Below are 21,098 nucleotides of genomic sequence, written 5' to 3'. Positions count from 1 at the left end.
GATCATCTATCCATTATTCCATTCATGCATTCATCTGTCCATCTGTTCTTTCATCCATCCCTCCATATGTCTGTCTCTCCAATCCATCAATCTGTCTGTCATTCATTCGATGCTGCCAAAAGTGTAATAACAATGGAGTGCCGATGTGTAACCTGCAAGATGACAGGCACAGAGAAATCCATCCAACTTCTACCTCCTTCTCAGCCTTCCCGCTGTCAGCAAGCCTCTTAGCAGCCAGCGAGCTGCTGGCTGCTCAACTGCCTCGTCATTACAAATTGCCCATGTCAGACAAGTGCACACTAGACAACCAGCCCTTTCTCTCATGACTTTGCATGAATTGCGATGTCTAAGTCACGAGACTGTCATGGAAGAGTTTAGGGTTGTTCGTATGAATTATGTGCACCCCCCACTTATGAAATGATATTTATATTGGATTAATGCGCGGTTATAAAAAAAAAAAGCAGTACACATCTCTCACACACTTGAGACCTTGTGTGTCCAAGTCAGACTTGGATATGGTGAGGAACAGAACACAATGTGACAGATAAAAGCGGGGGAAGGGGGAAATCATCTTTATAATATTCATATTTCTCATCCACAGCTGTATATAATAGTCGTGCCGAAAAGGACGCTGGCTTCAAAGCAGCATTGGACTTCCAGAACCTATTCTCCTTGAACGGTGTATGGAACTGGGTCAGCCTTTTCCAGTGCCAGACCCCCGAAAGCACACCAAATCCTCAGGTTTCTCTGCTTTTGTGATGACTTTACGTTGTGTCAAATTTTCGCCGTTCTTTTACTATTTTGGACACAGCTACTGAACTGATGCTGCAAACGATAAATGAAAGGAGTACGGTGACTAAAACATTAATGGCTACAAATGGCAGCGTATTGGAAATTTGTGTGTATATGCAGCTGGTTTCTTGTTTGAAACACGCAAATCACTCCTGTTTTAATGGTTTGGAAATTATAAAGTAACTCGTCGTACAAAGTAGGAATGGACGATTTGAAATAATCCCAATTTGGGAATCAGAGCTTTTGGATGACTGGTCCTGAACAGAGTGGCTTTGTCCTGTGAGCAAATCTGAAGCGAGAACATTGGCTGAAGTCTTCACGCTAACCTCCAGTGACCTCTGGATGATTTGAATCCCCAACAGGATCAACCCTGGCCTCTGAGATAATCTTAGAAGCCAAAATGAGGAGAACACGGGAATGGTGAACATTTTATTTCATACAGATAGTCTTATTTCCTGCTATATCTGTGGCAATCTGTCGACATTTTGATTTGCTGATACTCCATAACTACTTAAGGTCATGCTGTACTGGCTCCGTTTCTAAGGAATCTAACTTTGACCCTGAAGAAACTTGCTGATGCAGCACTACCACTCAAAGACAAACAAATATTGTACTTTCTATTATTCTGGAAAAACCCACACATTCAATTGTTGTATATGAAGAGACCTCCTGCCCGTAGCTCTTTTTTCCCTTCACAGTCAGAGGACAACACTGTTATCTGATTTGCCCTGGCTTTCTTTTCTGAACAAGATAGAACTTGAGGGAATTGGCACGTATGGAGTCATCCCGTTCTCCTCCTTTTAGAGTGGCCAGGAACTAGATCCGCAGTTCTCCGGCTCCGAGCACAAGCAGGGAAGGAATAACTCATGAGCCCCAACATTTCGACCAAAGTCTAATCTTCAGCTTTGTCTTGGGATCAGGGCCCATCTGGCTAGAGATCCAGTAATGCTCCTTTCACAGTTCTTTGTTTATTCAAGTCACTCAAGTCGTTTATACAGGAAAGTGAAGGGTTCATACGAAAAGACTTAGCTAAGAATAAGCCATTATATTGAAATAATGATGGTTAATGCTCAAATAAGCACTTGTGTGATCAAGACCGGATCCTCCTCTTCTCATTACCTAATGTTGTTAATATGTTAGTTCCGCGTATGCAAATGAAGTGTGTGGTCACATTTGACGAGTGAGGTTGATTTAAAAACAAACGAAATGTGATCTGATGTTATCCAATAAGGCGGTTTGTTTGTTCTGTCGGTGGATTGGTGTTTTTGCGCTTTGTCCAACACCCTTAATATTTTTCTGCCTGGTCCACCTTTGGTTCACTGATAAAGCTCTAAACCAGTGGTGCCAAACATATGGCCCGCGGGCCAGAACCGACCCCAAGGAGGTTCAATCAGGCCCGCAGGATCATTTAAAAGTGAAAAAAAATGCATAAAAGACACGGAATGGATACTTTCAATAAGGTGCAATTCATGGAGGGCACACTGTTTTGATCAGGGTAGAAGACAACAGCAGTCTCAGTCTGTCACTGAGCCAGACGCAACACAGCAGATGCTATCAAGGACATGTGAATACTTTATTCTTTACACATTTAATAGCACTCTCCTTAGTTTCTAAGGTGTAGGCAGGGATTACATTTAGATTTTATATGCACATGTGTAAATGGCTCAAAAATTCCTTCCTTTATAAATCTCTATTAATCTTAAAGTGCATTACTATATTTTTAAATACCAATTATTTGTTAAAGTTTTGTGCCTTTGTACAATCAGTGGGATCAGTTGCAATGCATATATGTGAATGATAAAAGTAAACTGCACATTTGTCTCAGGAAATCTAAGGTGCTTCATGAAATGTTTTGTAACAGATTTGTTCATTAAATTTCAACATTTTCCTAATCGTCTTGTGCCTCTTTAGACCAAAACAAAGGAAAGACATATTATTTTGTTTATTTATAGCAGAGTATGGGATAATTTTAATGGTCTGGCCCACCTGAAATCTACCGAGGCCGTATGTGGCCCACATTGTGAAATGAGTTTGACACCCCCGATCTAAACGCTAAATATGCCACGATCAAACGGATGACTAATGCACAATGCATCATATATAAATTGCATTGGTCCTGAGCAGAGACACAAATTTGTTAGTGTGGAACCAGGGGTAGACACACAGTGAAAATGAGCCTAAAACAAGCAAGAGGCCGACATGTGACAGAAATGGAAACAACTTCCGGTTGCACTTTGCAAATCGATGTTCATTCACACCACACCTATAATGTGTACTTCAGAAGGGAAAAAAGTACCAAGGGGATATATTGGACGGGTAGGCTCTGAGCCTCTTGAGTGGAAAAACTGAGGATTTCTTTTATTTATTTATTTAGGGGGACAAAGGTGGAGGAAAAAATGCTACTGGTACAGATGCAAATAATAATCTAAATGAGGTGCTCAATCGACTGCCTAAAGAGACCTGCAGCTCATCACTAAAACCGCTGGTGCTTTCGAAGGCCAGTCTGCTTGGTGTGAATGCAGTCTAAAGCTCATCACAAGCAGTTCAATGACGACAGCCTGGCAGGACTACTTCTGTCTAAAACAGCGGGTGATAAATCATGAATATACAATGACAAAAGCTTAACGCTGGCTGCGTTTTTTTGCTAAAACCAATTCAGGTATGTAGCAATTGAGGCTTTTCTGGCCTTGACCCACGTCTGTTAATAATGGCCGGTTTGATCTCATGCGACAAGATATACAGCGGTGTTGGCTATGTGGCTGAAATCAAGAACAGCTTGAAAAAGCCCAGCCAAATTTTGTTTTTATCCACTTTTACCTCCAATGACGTACAGCAAAGGAACAGCGCAGTCGTAGAGTTAGGTGATGTATTTGCTACATGGTGTCTCTGAAGATCTTGAACAGAATGCGAAGGTCTGCCAAAAGAAATAATAGCGCATGACATAATCTTTGTCCATCGTGGTTTCATCCACGAGACAGCCTTCCAAATCTGGCACATTCGCCCCGATTTACTGCCAATCTGTCACTGACAACAAACGCAGATGGTGTGTGTGTGTGTGTGTGTGTGCGCGCTTTTGACAAAAGGCAGGCAGCAAAATGTGTGCCTGTGTCTTGTATTGGACGTTATTTATTTATTTAGACTCTGCGTCTGAGTAAGCAGAGCATCCTTTCTTCGGGTGTACGTGCGCTGAAATGAACAGGTATATGTTTTTGGAGGTGTGCTTGGAGCTTGGCCTCCTCGGACTGTGAGTGAGCTGCGTTGTGAGTGATGTGGCATTACCACCTCAGGGAAGCAGCAACATGCAGACACGCTCTCTAGACTTTATTTATGGTGCTGATAGAAGCTGGGGGAGGTCACCATGCACAATGCTGGCTGCACGTTGTGGACGTGGCAAGGGTCCAGCCAAAACAATAACCGTGTTGCAACCCCCCCACACCCCCACCACCCTGTATGACTCCCATGGGGGCAGTGTAAAGGGCGGAATGCGGGCCTGGGTTTAGAGATTCAAGGGTACGTCCTGTAGTTAATGAGATCCCCCTGCTGGGCCCCCCAACATTGTCTTAGCAGCACTGCAACAACGTTCTCCTGATGAGGGGCCACTCAAGCACAAAGTGAAAAAAGCTCCCCTGAGGTAATTAGAACAAGATGTCCCTCAAAGGATGAAGGTGCGAGAAAGGGCCATACTCTTCAAACTGGCTGTAGATGCTGTGCCGCTAACTTGCACATGGACGCCTATACTGGCTAATTTGTACAAGTAAAAAAAAAAAAAAAGGACATGACCCGAGGAAATGCCTAAGAGCAAAGCAGAAACAAACACTTTGCTTAATGAGGCGTGCCCTACACGGTCTATTATTGCAAATGGTACTTCACTTGTTATGAAACACAACACAGTAGTGGGATTCTCTGCGTGACAGTGAAATGAACCGTGACTTTTGAATAATTCATTTAAAAGAAAGTCTTCGTCAGAGCATTTTGCCTATTCTTTAGCTTTTGAACTGTTTTGTGGCTTTTATCCCAAAAGATGGAGACACGTTAAGAACGAAACGTGAAACAAACTGACTCACATTAAAAGCAGTTGAAAGCTTGGGTTCAAAATATTGACTGCAGTTTGGAGTCCTTTCGAGGGGGTGCGCTCCTGGAGTAGACCCCCATCATTCTGCTCTAGGGGACTTCACTTCTCATGTCGTCTATGACAGTGAGCCCTGGAAAGGTAGGATGACAAGAAATTGCCCCATGACCTCAACCTGAGTGTTGCTTTGTTATTGGACCTTTACTTGAGGTCATCACCGCAGTTAATTAAAAGCTCTTCAGATGCCAGGATCCCAAGGTTGGATGTGAAAACTCATATTCCTCGAAAATAATCCAGTTGGAACATGATATAGTGAGGTTTTAATCTCTGAACAACTAGGACTACAGTATTGTAATTTTTGAGCAATGATTAGTATCGTTATATAGATAGATCATCTGTTTTAGTAAAAAACTTTTTTTTTTTCATGATTTCAATTGGGCCAACATTACATCACAGTCCTTGGGCAAAGATTCATTCACAAATTTGGGCGTGTTTGTTGAATGACGTGATACTTGGCACCATACGAAACCTGCAGAATCACACACTTCTGTCGTTGTAGGTTTCTCACACTTCCTGTAAATCCCCCGTTTGTTTGTCATGTAACCCGACGGCGTCATAAAGTATATTGGTTATTTGAGTTTCAGAGGACCGTACGTACTGTTGTGCTCCGTTCTTCTCTCTTTGGACCCGTTAAGTGAGGTCATTTATCTTTGCTGGAGACTATTCAAAGCCGAGCCGGCTAGCACGTGGCCGCAGATCATCTTCACTTGTCTTTTCGTCCAGAACTAATCGCAAACATCAGCACTGCTCATCTCATCTCTGCTCTTGCTCAGCACCGAAGAGGCGCCACGTGAACAGATGGAAACAAACGTTAAAGCGAAGCAGCAGTTAAACTTGCAGCATCAGCAGAGGCATCAGTCGCATCCAAAAATTGGCCGGGAAGAAGTGACAGAACTCTGGGGAGTGGGGGGGGGGTCTGCGATTGAGCGACCATAAATTATGTCACCACTAGAAACCCCAGCAAAGTCTCTGTGATGTGGCTTGTTTGTGGTTGAGAGTACATGGGAGCGGAAGCTTCAAGGTGGACTCCATAAAATCCCACCCACTTAGAAGCAACAGTCGACCCTTGCCGATGTTGTACAATGTGTGTTTAAGAGCTCAGAAGGGAGCCAAGCAAGCAGCTGCATCATGAAAAGCAGTAGTGTGTATAAAGCTACTACAGCGTAAGACAAATGCTCCATATCGAAGATATATTCTAGGAAGTACAGTATGTGTAAGTGTATATGTAATGTGTAAGTAAATAGGTCACACGCAAAACAAAAAGACGCATTCATTGTACACGCCATCGGATAACTTGCAAATTTTGGGAGTCTCTTCAAAATGAATTAAAAAGAAACAAAGGCATTTTTGTTTTTTTGTTAAGGCACAAAAGTGGAGCTATGGTACTAGTACAGGACTTGCTTCTTTTTTTTTTTATCAGTCTATGTAGACGAGCCAAATGCCTTTCTGGACTTAAGTTTGATAGTCAGAGAAGACAAAAAAAATGAGCTACAGTACTTCACCGAGGTAAAAAAAAAAAAAAGAAGGTATGATTGGATGAGTCAAGATGAGGCTTGCAAAGCTAAGGACACCGGGCCAACCGTGAAGTACGATGGTGGTTGCACCATGCTCTGGGGCTGACAGCAGTACGGGTGTATTGAAGAGGACGACTCGCACATGAACAATGTGCGAGAACAATGTGTTCCCATAAGACCATGATACCAAACACACATTGAAACTACTTTTCAAATGGATATAGCAGTCAAACATTAAGCTTCGGGAATATATTCCCAGAAGATTGCAACACTACTGAACGGATAACGCTTAACGGATGAGGATGACGCTTAAAAGCAGAGGCTGTTCCAGGAAACCAACCAATTTAAATTAGACTCTAGCAATTCAGCCCAAAAAACGTGTTTGAGTATCCAGCTACAGTAGCTTAAAAAAAAAAGTGTCTGGTAGAGGTGAATCTTGCTAAGGGATATTTAACCCAAAATCAGTGGTGGTGTCTATTTTTTTTCTGTTTGTAAAAGTGTTTTGGCTTTTTTTTTTCACTGCTGACGAGTCCTACTTTCTTTCTAACTGTAGGAAAAACAGATTTGAATGAGCTCCCAGGGGAAGCGTTGGGAAATAATAAATAAATCAGTGAGCGGAATTGCCGTTTCCAGCTCAGCAGCCAGATACATAAAACTCAACTCAGATTCAAGGCGGACTGACCTGGAAAGTTTGTACGTCACGTGTAATCTGTAAAATGTGCTGTGCCATTAAGTGTGGGGCGAAATATTGAAATCCATCTCACACATTGGACTGCACGTTAAGTCTGTGACGTGCAATGTTGGCCATCCCCAAGTACACCATGGTAGGGTCTTTCACATTTGAAAAATCGCTTATTGGCGGTATAAGCCCAAAAGTCAATACACCGTATTCCCTATAGCAACAAAGTTAATGGTTTTTTTTTTTTTACAGTATTGTACCGGTAGGTGGAATATATTGTTCACAGGCTATATCATGGTTCATCATTCACACGTGTGCTATATTGTTTGCGTGTATTTATTGTATGCTCTTTGTGTCAGGTTTGCTCCATAACATCTATGATAATCTCCATTCTGAATGGTGTTTTGGAATTATGTTAGTATTAAGACAGCAGAGTTTGGTTAGATTAAATTATATGAACATTTTAGTGTTTCAAAATATCATTTTTTAAATTTATTTTACTTCATGTAAACTTCAACTGGGAGTTACAAAATGCTTGAAGCAAGCGTACCTGACCTCTTCAGTGGTGAACTGTGTGACAGAATGAGAACAGGTGCGAAGTAATTGTGTTATAATAAGTCTGGATTGCTTTTAGTGGGATATATGTAATTATTTATTTTATCGTCCGTGTTGTGGATTTTCACTTATTGTGGGTGGTTCTGGAAAATGTCGGTGGTTCACTGAACGGCTAATATCTGGCAGTAAATTATGCTAATCCGAGTTTTTCAGTGTTGGATCTGTTAATTTAATAACTATCCATACACTTCCCACGAGAGACGCCTGGTCGTCCAGAAACGGCTGCTTGCTCATCTGGAGCAGCCACTTCACCTCAGACTCAGCTTCTTCCACTTTGGATCTCAACATTTGCTATTGTATTTGCCATCGACACCATAAAGATCAGCTGCTGTGTGGCATTCGTGCAGCTGCCTACCTCAATGCGTGTTTGCATTTTGTGTTTCTCTTTAGGATTTGGAAGTATGTGGGGGGGGGGGGGGGGGGGTAGCTCAAATGACAAGATGCCAAACCCAACACTGAAACACCTCTAGGACAGTCTGACAGTTGAATGAAAGATGCATTAGCAGTCTTCAGATTTTCATAGCTTAGCTGTAGTGGTCCGCACGTGGTGGGAGAGGAAATCTGCTGCTCTAATTCACCTCATGCTGGTCTTCCTCCACTTACAGCTACTAAAGCATGCAACCCTACAGCAGCTAATCACCCTGAACAGCTCGCATCTTTCACTGAACAAATCCTCGTACAAAACCCTCCAAACCCACTTTCCGAATTTGGCGGAAATACTGTACACACACATCCATGCACACTCCCACTCTTGCTTTGCAAAGTGTGACCGAATGATATTTAAAGCGCTGGCTTGAGAGTGTAGGCCCGTGATAAGGTCGGGCAGAGCTGTGAAAACACAGATTAAGTTTCTGCGGCTTATTAAGGACAATGCACCTCAGCCTCCCAGCCATAGCGCAAATTGCATCTCAAAAACCGCAGCCTCCTCCGCATGGCTTTGAGATATGTCTTGATGGGTACCCCCTGCGGCGGAGCTTTGACAGCCGTGCTAATTCTTGCCTACGATTCCCCATATGCCGCGTATCGCCCGGCAGCCCGGCTCCTGTGATAAGGTTCGCTCATCTCTTTGATGGCACTCATCCACACAGCGAATCCCATCCAAGATATCAAGTGTCGTCGATAGTCATAGGCCACTCCCAAGAGAAGGTAAATATTCAGACAAGTTTGCCGCAGATAGAATCAAATATTTAAAAGTTCAATTCATCCTGATATCACTGCCTCGTCTCCGAATGAGGACTAATTTAGATATTTATTTTGGATGATCTGCCATCTGAAAAGAAGCATTCACTGTTCTTCTGTGCAACGCCAAAGCTAACCAAGCATACATTAAATCGCTGCTCCTAGCGGGCTATGAAATGTCCTCCATCTGCAAATACTTACAAACTTTTTTTTTCTCCCTCTATTGGACTCAATCAGCGATAAAGACCATTATGTTCGAGGTCCAGAGGTAAGACAATATCTCCCAAACCTCATAGAAAACAATTAGAAGTCAGTAATTACACCACTGGCCTGGAATTCCAGTCAAAGCCTGAGGTCGGGGTGAGACAGTTAGAAAAAGAGCGCGTGTGAGCGGTGCCTTTCGGATGTCGTGTTATCTTACCCCGCATGGACTCTGAAGGAGTGCATGCTCGGTTATGAACCCCGATGTGATGTAATGTTTTGCTTAAAAAGCATGAATACGATAGGCCTGAAATCTTGTGTGACAGCATGGCACCATCATTCCACATTATCCTCCCTCATTTATCTCCGCACGCTGCCGCCACCGCCGCCTTAGTTTTGGGAAATGCAAAACTGAAACAGAGACACGCTATCTCGACTTCTCCGCCGCCGGACCGGCTGATTTATGTTTGCCGATCGCCGGAAGGCGCGGGCTGGTGAGAATGGACGGACGCAAGAGAAAGCAACTCTCTCATCTCCGTTGAACCACATCAGTGAGAGCGCTGTCAGCGTGCGCGCAGGCTAGTCTCACTTTGCACCTCAAGGCAGGCAGGATGTTAACGCTGGATTTGATGCATACCGGGACGTGTAGTCAGCGGTGACCTGGGGTGGCCCGTTGAGAGAATGATGGGGGTCGAACTAAATGAGCGGCTCATCCACATTTTCCACAGTCTGACAAGCGGAACAATGGGGATGATGGGAACGAGAGGTGTGTCAAAGGTACCGCATATGGGTCCGCCGTTTCAATGAGTTTCATGAGCTCTTAAGTAGAATGTTATGACTGTTTTGCTAAGACACTGGCACGCTAGGATGTTTGTGTTCTAACAAGTACATTAAACTCTTTCATTCCACAAGACGTACTTGTACGTCTTTTTAAAATTAGGCCCCGCCTACCAAGGACGTACTTGTACGTCTAAGTTTTTTTTTTTTTTTGCGTCAGAGGAGGAGGTTCTGATGTAATCTGTGAATGAGAATAAGCCGTTTGCATTGTAAATCATGTAAAAAAGCGACCAGTAGGTGGCAGTGGTGCCTCACGTGCTTGAAATGCATGCTTTTACAAATAGCTCTTTTTCTCCGTTTTTTGCCCAGGAATCACCATTTTCATGAAACTTAGCCATTTTGTAATGCCGATTGCTGAAGAATGGAAAAAGATAGAAACAATTTTTTTTCTGCTGAAAGAAGAGAGTCCAAACTTTATTTTGGTAGGCTCCATGTTTATATAGCATTAGAACCAAATATTCTGTGGGCCTTGCAAAATCAGTCAAAATCCAGTAAAATGCTGGGATTGAGGGGGTTGCTCCAGTGAAAATGCCTGCGATTGAATGAGTTAAATACGATAATTCAATTGAAAGTACCGGTCTACTAAAAAAAAAAGAAATAAATCAAAACTCAAAAAGTGCTCACTGACATGTCAAAAACAATCCCCCGAAGAAAAACAGATAGGTAGACCTAAATTGGTATTAAAGAGCTTGCCTTTCAAACTTGCACTCATTGAACTGCGCATGCAGCTTTCACTTTACTTGGTGGCAAAAGATCTAAGCCCGCGCCGTGGGCCGGCTTTGCCCGTGTGGGGCAGCTTTTATTTTGGCTTCAAGCTGTGAATGAGGCGGGCGGCAGCGCGCACTCAGGTTCTGAGGTCCTATTAGTGGCACTGCTCACATGGCTGGGACGGAACAAAGCGCCGGTGGCCCTGGATAGCATCCGCGGTGCCAGAGAGTAAGGCCCCCGTGAATGGAAACTGTCACTTCAACTCAGTGAAGCCTGTGATCTGAGCCACCCGAAACAGCGTTCGGTTAAGTGGCTAATCCCAGCATCCCTGCTGGCTCGACAGCCCCCTGCTGCCATGACAACCCGAGGGGAATCTCCTTTGGCAACAACTTAATTGGATAATTTCCTCTCTGCTCTGCTTTTGTGAAGTAAAGTCTAGTCCGCTGGTGAACTTCGCATTATGGTGGGTGAGATTGTATTATCACTGTTGTGATCACGTGGAGGTCACCTGCAGGTTGTTGGAAAAACAAGCCCTGCTTTCAGTATCCCCAAAATTGACCACCTGAACCACAGTAAATATTTATTCTGCTCTGTGTGACAAGTTGTGCTACCTCCCTGTGTGTGTGTGTGTGTGTGTGTGGGCAGGCATGCACATCAAGCAGCTACTGTGGTCACAATTAGAAAACAGCCACGCTAACATGGCACTTTGAGACGATGATGACTATATTCTAGTCACACCACAAAAAACACACAAACACACAAAAGAATAAAGCAACGATGCTGCAGTAAACAAATTTAACATGATGAATTATTATTTGACATAAGGCTCGATGAATTTTTAGACCGCATTATTATTCACGAACAATATTAATTACTATGCATTTTATTTCCAGGGCATTCAAAGATTTACACAGGTTAACTGAACTGTTATAAGGACACCAGTTTGATTTAATCAGCGTATATATAAAAACAAGAATTGTATCAAGTCATTAATAAAAGCTAACTTCCTTTTCAAAACCATTTCCTGGGTCCAGGAGCTCTCTTTGGACTTACCTTCTTCACAGGCGGTCCCGCTGAATCCTGGGCAGCATTTCCACTCCAGTGAGGTCACAGTGCGGTACACCGTTTTATATGAAGGTCTGACAACGGTCCTGTAGCTGGAAAACACAAAAATGTAAAAGCATTACAGGCTTCAATTCATCACAGTAAAGCTTGGAACACTAACCCTTGATCTGGCTTTTGTTTTCATGGTAGGCTCGTCATGGTTACGCCAACTACATACACACAAATGGCTATAAATTTAACAAAGAATCAGGAACAGGGACTTGACAAAGTCAACAAAGGTAAAAAAAAGAAAACGGGGACATCCAAGATTTCATGCTCATTCTACTTATAGTGTGGCCGTTTCCCGAAAGCATACAAGCTTTGTTTCAGCAATGACACCTATTGTGTTCTTCACTCTCTTCTCAGTCTCATCGGAGGGACAATTCTCACTAGACCAATAAACGGATTGAACTGTGCCAGTGCTATATCTGAATGACTTGAATGAGCGAAAGTTCATGAACTCATTCCTATTTTTGGCCAACCCGAACTGAACGTGGTGTATTTCTGCCAGATTAACTTTTAATTTTTTTTGGAACAGGCTCATTGTGGCGTCTGTGTATACATTTTTTAAATATATACTGTATATACACACACACACACAATCATATATATACATACACACACACACACATTAATATACTGAATATATACACACACACATTCTCTATCTAGAGAGAGAGAGAGAATTAACAAAAAAATGGGAGTGTTTATTGTAGAGTGTTTCCCAAGCACATCAAATTTCAGAGCATTCGCAGATCAGCAACATTGGTATCGAAGTAGCACGAGTTACATTGCTCCTGCTCACCTGCCCCCTGTACATCCCTGTGGCCAGCGGCATGTCTGGTAGACTCTCTGCACGACTGTCCCATTCTGCACTTGGCAACTCACCGTCCTTGTGGCAGTATGAGGACACCAGTTTCTGAAAGGACACACAAACACACACGCACATGTACATAAATCTGAAGGCAAGCGTGCAGAATATTTGTCTTTCAGATACACAAGATTAGCATTTCAACAAGTAAATAATTCAAGCCGTACATCACTTGGAAACCGTAACAAGGTCACTCAAACTGCATCATGCTCATGACAGGAAATTCGCTTCACAATCCCATTCACTAAGCTGTTGTCTTGATTCGGTTCTCCCTCTCCTCAGTCCTTTGTTTGAAACTCCTTTATGGTGTTTACACAGATTAATTCAGCCACGAGATATGCAGAAGTGCATTGTAAGCCCTATTTACACTGCGGCGTCCATTCATTTGCATTCAGCTCTCAGATAATGACACCCCGAATAGCAGATGAGGTCCCATACTGAGATGGGGAGTGTTTCAGCACATGCCGGTCAAGATCTGGAGTCCGTTCTGTGTCCGCAGAAGCTTTGTAGGACATTTTCCTCAGTGTCTGGGAGTGTAAAAAGAAAAGGCATGACAAAAGCTTTTTCGGGGTCAATGCTTCACATCTGCTTGTAGGTTTGACAAAAAAACAAAAAAAAAGGTTTTCTCATCTCATCACACAATTTTTGGTTACCACTGTCACAAAAAAAACACCCAAAAAACTAAACCCCACAATGAGGCAGTAAAATGTGACATGGGTTCCCATGATTTTATTAACATTGACGTGTACAAAGCCCCCGATTACATTCACATGGTGATAGCTGGGGGACAAACATGGCAAACTATTACCATGGCGTGTTTACACAATCAATAACTGCACAGCTCTGTAACTGTGAGCTCCATTTACAAACCACAAAGGAAACTGCAGGCCACTTAGCGCAGAACTTTGTGTGTTCTGCTGCCAACGTCTTCGCAGGCGTGGGGGGCACCACCGTCTGTTTGTCAATACGCATGACCATATGTTAGTGTGAGAGAGACTAAGAGAAAGCGCCAAAGGCAAAGGATGCTAAGCAGCTCCCATTAACAATCCCCACATGTGGTGGTGGCCGCACACATAGATCTGCTGATTGTAGAAAAGACGCACCCAACTATAACTCTTTGTATATACTTGCTCTATGCACTTGATTAGGTACACCTTGCTATTACCGTGTTGGACCTGTTCCCCTTCTGAGCTAGAATTGGAAACAGTCCGAATAGATTTTACTCTATTTTGACCTGATAGCATGACAATGTTATGTTAGCTTTGAGGCAAACTCAAAGAATATTTTGAGAATGATTTGAGCTTTCGTCGTCAAAAGAATTGTGAAAACAATGAATAAATAAATAGGATGCGTATCAACAAGTAACCTGAAGTGCGCCTTCTTGATCGTATACACTTGGCAATCCATATAGCATTGTACGCCCCTGTCATAACACTGCTGTTTGACACGTGGTATTTCCCTTTCCTTCACCATACTTTCCTCTTCCCATCACTCTCATACAGGCAGACCTTGGTTTCTTCTGTCAGTCACCGTCTTCCCCATACTTAAATATTGCAAAAGTCCACACGTTTAAAATATCGGATTCTAGATTTTCACAATACCGTATGCATAATAATCTTGACTTCTACTGATGTGAACAGGTTTTTTTTTCCATCACCAAGAGATAGATTCTGCCACCCCTCCCTTTAGACGTCTTCCATGGCATTTGAGGCCTTTTGTGTCTTATGAGTTTTACGATATTTATATTTTCAAACCCAATCATGGCTTACATTGGCATTGTGTTGGGCTTCATATTGATCACTCAAGTCAAACATAATCTCCAATTTAGAATCCTCATTATTTAGTGGTCGTTTCTTTAATTCAGTACCAGCCAATTCTAGACCCTTTTTTTTTTTTTAAACCCTAAGTCTAGGAAAAATTGAAGAAAAAAAGTATCTGGGGTTGAACGTGTGGAGTGTGAAAAGACAAATATGTCTTTGAGAGTGAATGAGTTTAGAGACTCTGCCAACTCCAATATGACATTTTAAGTTATCCCCCCCAGAAAGAGGGTTCCATCATCAAATCATAGATTAAAAACACTGAGGAAGCTATTGCTACAGGATGTATTAAACATCAAGCCAAGAAACCTAATTTGAAAAAGATGTTCTTGAAGTACAGCAATTTAGTTTGCTAGTAACAAAATATCTATAAGATTACAGCATGACATCACAAAGTCTTCACATGGGTCACACACAGGTCGAATCATTAGTGGAAAATGTTAGATAGTGAAGGTGATCCAGTCAAGTTGAGCGGCATTGTTTAAGGGTGGTCCTTTTGCATCCATTTATCACCCACGACCAACTGATAAAGCTCAGTTTCCCAGGCTCTGGGGGGAGTGCGTCGAGGTACACCTGGCCACTGCTAAAGATCGTCATTAGCGGGGGATGACTTTTATGGCCTCTTGCTCTGTTTGTGTTGTACTCGGGTAATTGTCACAGAGGAAACACCAACTTTTGTGACTGTATCGGTCCTAAGGAGTGCACGTGGCATTATATAATTTCCGATCTAGCTTACCTTATATGAGCAATGATATATGACAAAACGGGGAACAATACTTTCTCCAAGCGTAGGAGCATACAAGGGTATATTCCTGAAAGGTTAAAGGTACTTTAACTGTGTCTTCGACTGTAATATCTAAATATAATACAACTAGGTTATCAAATGCCATATGGCCAGTCAAGTCCACTCATTCAATTTCCAATCACTATCATACAATGCTTGTTTGGTATATTTCGCGGTGGCTTCATGGGCTAATAATAGTCACATTTGTTTATGCAACTCTCATTTCAAAACGGTCAACAACCCTTACTGGAGTGGGTCCAATGTGTGTATCACATCCAGAAAGCACACATGGCACGATGACGCTGCAGCAAAATAAATAAATCATTCACCATCTTTTGCAGCCAACAGTTTGAAAATGACAATCTAGTAAATCCTCAGCGTTGGCCCATCTGGTCGTTGAAGCTCACACAGCCTACATCTTTCATGAGACTGCTTAGTACACTTCGTACTGAGGACTGGGAGAAGAGGAAAAAGTTGGCAGACAAAAGCTAAGAGGGCCAAAAATGTTGCATGAGCAGATGCTAGTGGAAAATATGTCAGTAACGTTTAGGGGATGGCAAGAAGCTCGACTACTGTGCGGAGGCCCTGGACCACCATTCGATGCATTTTTGCCAATGTTACAGTGATAAAACGGGTGTGGGTATAAAAAGAAACCCCAAACAAACAAAACTAAAGAACAAGGCTGGGAGGCGGGGTTGGAATGGCTTTAGGATGCGTCGATAGGCCACCAACAAAAACCTAAGGGAACCTGTCTTTAAATGCTTGGTGAAGACAAAGCACAGATGTGGCAGAAAGAGGAGAGTATTTTTAATAAGGGTCACACAGGAAGCTTCCCATGGGAACATGGTCAAAAGAGGGAAAGACAATGAGACAGATCTAATCCCATAGGATTGGAGAGGCATATGAGACTAATGCGCTGAGGACACAATCCGCAGCCATGACTAAAATGAGCGGGTGTCACAATCTGCAGCTGCTTGAAAAGCCAAAAGACAAATTGGCATGTGAAAGAAACTGGAGAAACAAAATGAGCAATAGAAGACAAGACACAAAAGGGATGGTGGCTCTTTATGCTGGAAGTTCAAAGCATGTGTGTGAGTATGTAGTAAAGCAACCTAAAGGTCGTCAAAGGTCACAGTGAAGTGCCTCCTCACCACAGCCATGGAGAAACAAGGAAGACCCTCACATGTCTTTGTGTGTCTGGGCCTTTCAGGTGTGGACACCTGTTGCCTTTGAGTGCGTCATGGCTGTGTGCATCTTTAAGTGTTCCCAAGTGAGAAAGCCCATTCATCTGGAGTGCCATCTCACATGTGGATAGATGGCGTGGGGGGGGAGAAAAAAAAAAGCAACACTCATTGGCAAAAACAGCGGGCACACTTGCTTGCTCTCGTAAGATAGATTCAGAAGCTGTATCGGAAATTTGCCTTTGGATGACCCAAATGGATGGTTGTAGGTGACCAAAAGGAATTCCCTTTCAGTTTAATGTTGCAATGATGTAAATGTAGCACTGAACTGCAGCTGCTCCTCCTTTTGCTGCAAGTGAGGGGTAAAATATGAGAAACACGTGATCCAGTGCAATTCGTGACTATTGTAAACTACAACCACAATAGCAAACAATTCCCACCAAAACAATAGGGACCTCACAGCGGTCGCAGCTTGGGCCCTGAAAATACATTGTTAAGGGGGTGGCCAACTCCATGAGCATTAAAGTAAGGAAATAAATAAATAAACAGCCCACGACATGGCGAGCTCAAGATTCACATCATAAATGGAAGCCTGCAACAAATTACATCTGCAAAATTGGGGGCACCTATTGTGGATAATGTACATCGAATATAGTTTGCTCAGTTCCTATCATTTGGATAAGACACCAGCAAATTATTTGTGCTTTGTTTCTTTCCTCAACACTGCCATCATGATTCCCCAAACGTTATCTTTGTAGTTTTTAACTCATTCCAAATTGAAGCCGTGCCTAATATGATCGCCAGACCTGTATTTGACCTTAATTAAGACAAACCAGTGTTGCTATGTGTCGCTGCTTTCAAATAGACTTTTTCGTTGAAGTGTAGCGAGTGAACTCCTGAGCCATTCTGCTTCAAGCCACACGGAGTGGAGTCACTGGAATCCCAGTCCTCTCTATTCCCATACTTAAAAGGTGGACGTGGTTAAGATGGATGAGGAATGAGGCAGACCATAGGGCTTAGACTGCCTGTCAGACCATGACAAGTGTTCAAACGGGAAGATAAAGAAATGGACGAGGCACCAAATAAAGCCACTACCCCCCCTTTTCAGAGGACTGAGCCGTGTAGTTTTAAAGGAGAACGAGGGTGAATGAACGCTTTATCAACTCCGCTACAGAGTGACCGCACCAGTCGAGAAATTACTCAAGTAGTGTTAATCCCCTTTCATTTGAGTAATGCTGTGGTGGGAATGCATTCGTCTTTTTTTTTTCTCCCTCTGCTAATATGAGAACGTCCGAACTTTGTGCAGATTCTCTCTCCGGGACACACACCAGGCCAAAACCATTTGATACAACTCAAAAGAGCTGCATATATAAAAGAAGATCAGTGTTCACCTTTGTTTTGCAGCATCAGAGTTTTTTTTTTTTTTTTTTAATTGCGATTTTAGTTTCGAGCAGGAGTATCGAATTGGACGGCATTTTAGTAGGAGCTGTCTGATTCATACATATTTTTTTTTAAGTATTCCCTTTTTATGGACTTACAAAATACAAGCAAGCAAAATACTCTCTTCCTAAAATTTCACTCTGTGACCATTTACCCACGATAAGCTTTACAAGATCTTTCCGAGTCTCGCCCGACCCCATGATTCCTTAAACCCCCTGACCCTTGTGGAGGCCGCAGCAGCTCCCGTCCCGCAAATGTTATCTACCACTTACAGACCCACTGTATACTTCTCAACTTTCAGGGGAAGAAAGTGAGTCCAGATGCAGTGAAGTCCCAGATGCTTGTGTTTAGTAAATATGTCCACAGACCTGAGGCCATGAGTGACAGGGGGAGCCAAGCAGCAAAGTTGGCCAGTGCAGCACAAGCTGGAAGCCATGAAATCCACCTGGAGAGTGTGCCTCCTTGTTATTCTGAGTTTAACCCTCCCCCCCCCCCCCCAAGGGCGATAAAGCCTATCTGACTGCACACACGGTTTTAGGTAAATTTGGATTCATCGGCTGAGATGGCCACCCTACCTGAATGTTTTGGAGCAGAACCTTTTGCACACTAAAGCTGAAATTGTAATGCGGTTGCATCATAGAATAATTTGTTGTTATACTATATATCGATTAAAGGTCATTTGAGCACATTTGTTATTTCAGAAGTGCGTATGAAGCCCTTTGCGTTAAACAGTACCCAAGAAATACTGCTTTTTAATTTCAAATCGTTTGGGGTCTCGTGATTTAGAGTCGCAACCTCATATACACTCACAATGTCAACGAGAACATGCAAAATCCACACTTGCTAACCAAATTTGAATCAGAGCGCGTGGGAGGTTAAGTGTCGTCGCCCCAATAAGGTTCCACCATGTAGATCAATTCATGATTACATTATTTTACTACACTCGCATTCCAAAAAGCCACCAATGCACTCTTCTCAACCAATACGTAAATTATAGCTTCTTTATTTTAACTACAGACAACTCAATAAAAACTGACGTGGGACCCATTCAGAGCCTATACCTGGTCTTGGAGAGAAGAGTTTAACTGCTACACTACCATGAAAATATATTACGGGGGGAAAAAAATCACCAACAATCACCCCCATCCGTCCACCATTGTGGAGAGGTTTTGCCTTACAATAACAATCAGCAGCACTGTGCAAAACTAATTTGAAGCATGACGTAACCAGTCTCATTCAAACACGGTTCCGCAGGCACTACATAAATACATAACTAGGGATTCAAATTTATTTACAAACAAGATTAGGCATCTGAAATGTGACGGCAGAGTAAGCATCCCTTGAGAATGGAATTTTCATTATTCTCCTTCACATTTTACACACACAGGCCACAGGGAGCATGCATATTCGCAAAGTGGGAAAACGTCGCCTCAGAGTTCAAATAGTATCTGTTTCCAGAAGAGAAGTTAAGAAGCTGAATTGAAACGGCCAATTCTTTTGTTGAAGATGTTGCATCTCGTTTAGCCAGGAGGGAGAGAGGACGTGCTCTCAAGAGGGTGGGCCAACTTCAGGATGAGAGCACTCAGCACACATGGACAGGAAAAGGGAAACTAAATGTCAAGAATACAATGAGACCCGCTAGATGGATGGAGAGGAAAGAAGCTGGCATCGACACGTGATGTGAGTTCAGGGTTTAAAAATAGCGATATGTGCATCTGTGCTTCTCCTTGCGCAAAAAAATAAAATAAAAAAACATGAGCAGTTCAACAAACCAAGTGAATAAAAACCGCTTACCTTTTCTGATAGATAGAGGCATGAGAGGCTGCAGCTTGGTCTCTGGTTTTGTAAAGTCCAGTCTTCCAGGTTCCGTCCGCGGGCGTGCACAGCCACACGATCAGCACGGTCCAAAGCAAACTTTTCCTGCAACGTACGAACACGTTCTCCCTTTGGCAAGGTCCCATTGCCGTGGCATCAAATGCAAAAGCGCAGCCACGAACGTTTTAATGAGCCGTACTACCCCCGGTAGAGAGAGCCAACTCGGGAAAATTGGGAGAAAGTGAAGGGGGAGATGTGTCAAAAAGAGGGACTTTAAGGAAACACGGGGATCCCATCCAATAAAATATGATTTTAGTGTTGGAAGAAGTCTTAAACGCTTTGAGGCATGATGATTTAATCACCCAAAGCGGACATGTTGAAGTGGACCTGCGGGCGTTAATTGTTCTCCTCGGTGTGACTGCGCACATGGAAGCTGGAAACAACAGCGGGCATGAAAGCACTTTTTATAGGCTCGCTCCTCTGGTCTCTTTAAAGCACAGCCTACTTAGTCGTTTTACCCTGCCCAGTTTCTCGGTTTCTCCCTCTCTCTCTCTCTCAGAGGACAATGCATGCTCAAGTCAAGAGCAGTTGAGACTTGCCGGCTACTCATGAGCCATGAGGTCCTCTTTGTGAGATCCAATACAAGTGCTGTATAAAAAAAAAAAGCATTCATTAAAACAACAATACTCAGTTGTGATTTGTCGGACACTCAATATATTCAATATTGCGCCTACAGTGGTTGCATATACTACATATAGTATATATTAAGGCAGTGTTTGCCAACCTTTATTGGAACAAAGCACATTTTATCTTCAAACAATCTCACATCACAAGACCGAGCGAAAAAGGCCACACAAACTATGACGGACATTTTAATTTTACCTTTTGTTCCCTAACACATCACCAGACAGAATGAAAAATGCCCCACAATCTATGACGGACATTTTAATTTTACCTCTGTCATCTAGTACTGGAAAATATTTAATTGCTCCGCCTGTCACGAAACATCACTGGCATAGAAAGACAAATAAAGATACATGATGTGTAGTAAGTCAGTGTTGCCCAAGTCCCGGTCTGCAACTCATTGATTAAGCTTAGCTTAAGACAAGCACAGGACACACAGGCATTTATTGTCAGGGCAGAGGGCCAGGACAAGGAGGCAGGCAGAGAAACCAAACCAAGGTGTACTTGAGGGCTGGGCGTTGCGCTGGGCAGCATAGAGTATGGCAGGGAAGGTCGCTGACCAACTGGCAACGGGTGGATCTTCAGACTGGTCTTTATGGCGCAGAGGAGAGTTTGGCTGATGAGGTGAAGACTGGCAGGTGTGAAGGTGAGACAGGTGCAATGAGTGGGGAGACGCCCAGCCCAAGCTGCATTCAGGGAAAGGCAACCAAAAACAGAACACAAGGAAGGGCCACACAGTGGAACACTG

General features: G+C 43.0%; 1 protein-coding gene across 8 annotated transcripts in view; it reads right to left on the bottom strand.

Annotated features, from left to right (window-relative positions):
• The window catches only part of emid1 (EMI domain containing 1), a 54,390-nt gene extending 34,265 nt beyond the window's left edge, over window positions 1–20,125 (bottom strand). For 4 of the 8 annotated variants that reach the window (XR_015100927.1, XM_086111301.1, XM_086111305.1 and 1 more), the window contains exons 1-3: window positions 19,646–20,124; window positions 12,564–12,677; window positions 11,708–11,811 (exon numbers count right to left, since the gene is read on the bottom strand). Coding sequence is in view for 5 of the 8 variants with exons in the window: in XM_086111301.1 (XP_085967427.1) it covers window positions 11,708–11,811; window positions 12,564–12,677; window positions 19,646–19,812 (385 nt within the window). In the remaining 3 variants the exon portion in view is untranslated. Of the gene's footprint in view, window positions 1–11,707; window positions 11,812–12,563; window positions 12,678–19,645 lie in introns of all 8 variants that reach the window. The other 4 variants (XR_015100926.1, XR_015100925.1, XM_086111303.1 and 1 more) reach the window with 2 other exon arrangements.
• Between the last annotated feature and the right edge of the window lie 973 nt (window positions 20,126–21,098).

This window comes from Hippocampus guttulatus, chromosome 5, assembly GCF_054856545.1.
Source record: "Hippocampus guttulatus isolate MCC_2025c chromosome 5, RoL_Hgut_1.0, whole genome shotgun sequence".
In the NCBI taxonomy this organism is placed as follows: domain Eukaryota; kingdom Metazoa; phylum Chordata; class Actinopteri; order Syngnathiformes; family Syngnathidae; genus Hippocampus; species Hippocampus guttulatus.
This window is presented reverse-complemented; position numbering and strand designations above follow the sequence as displayed.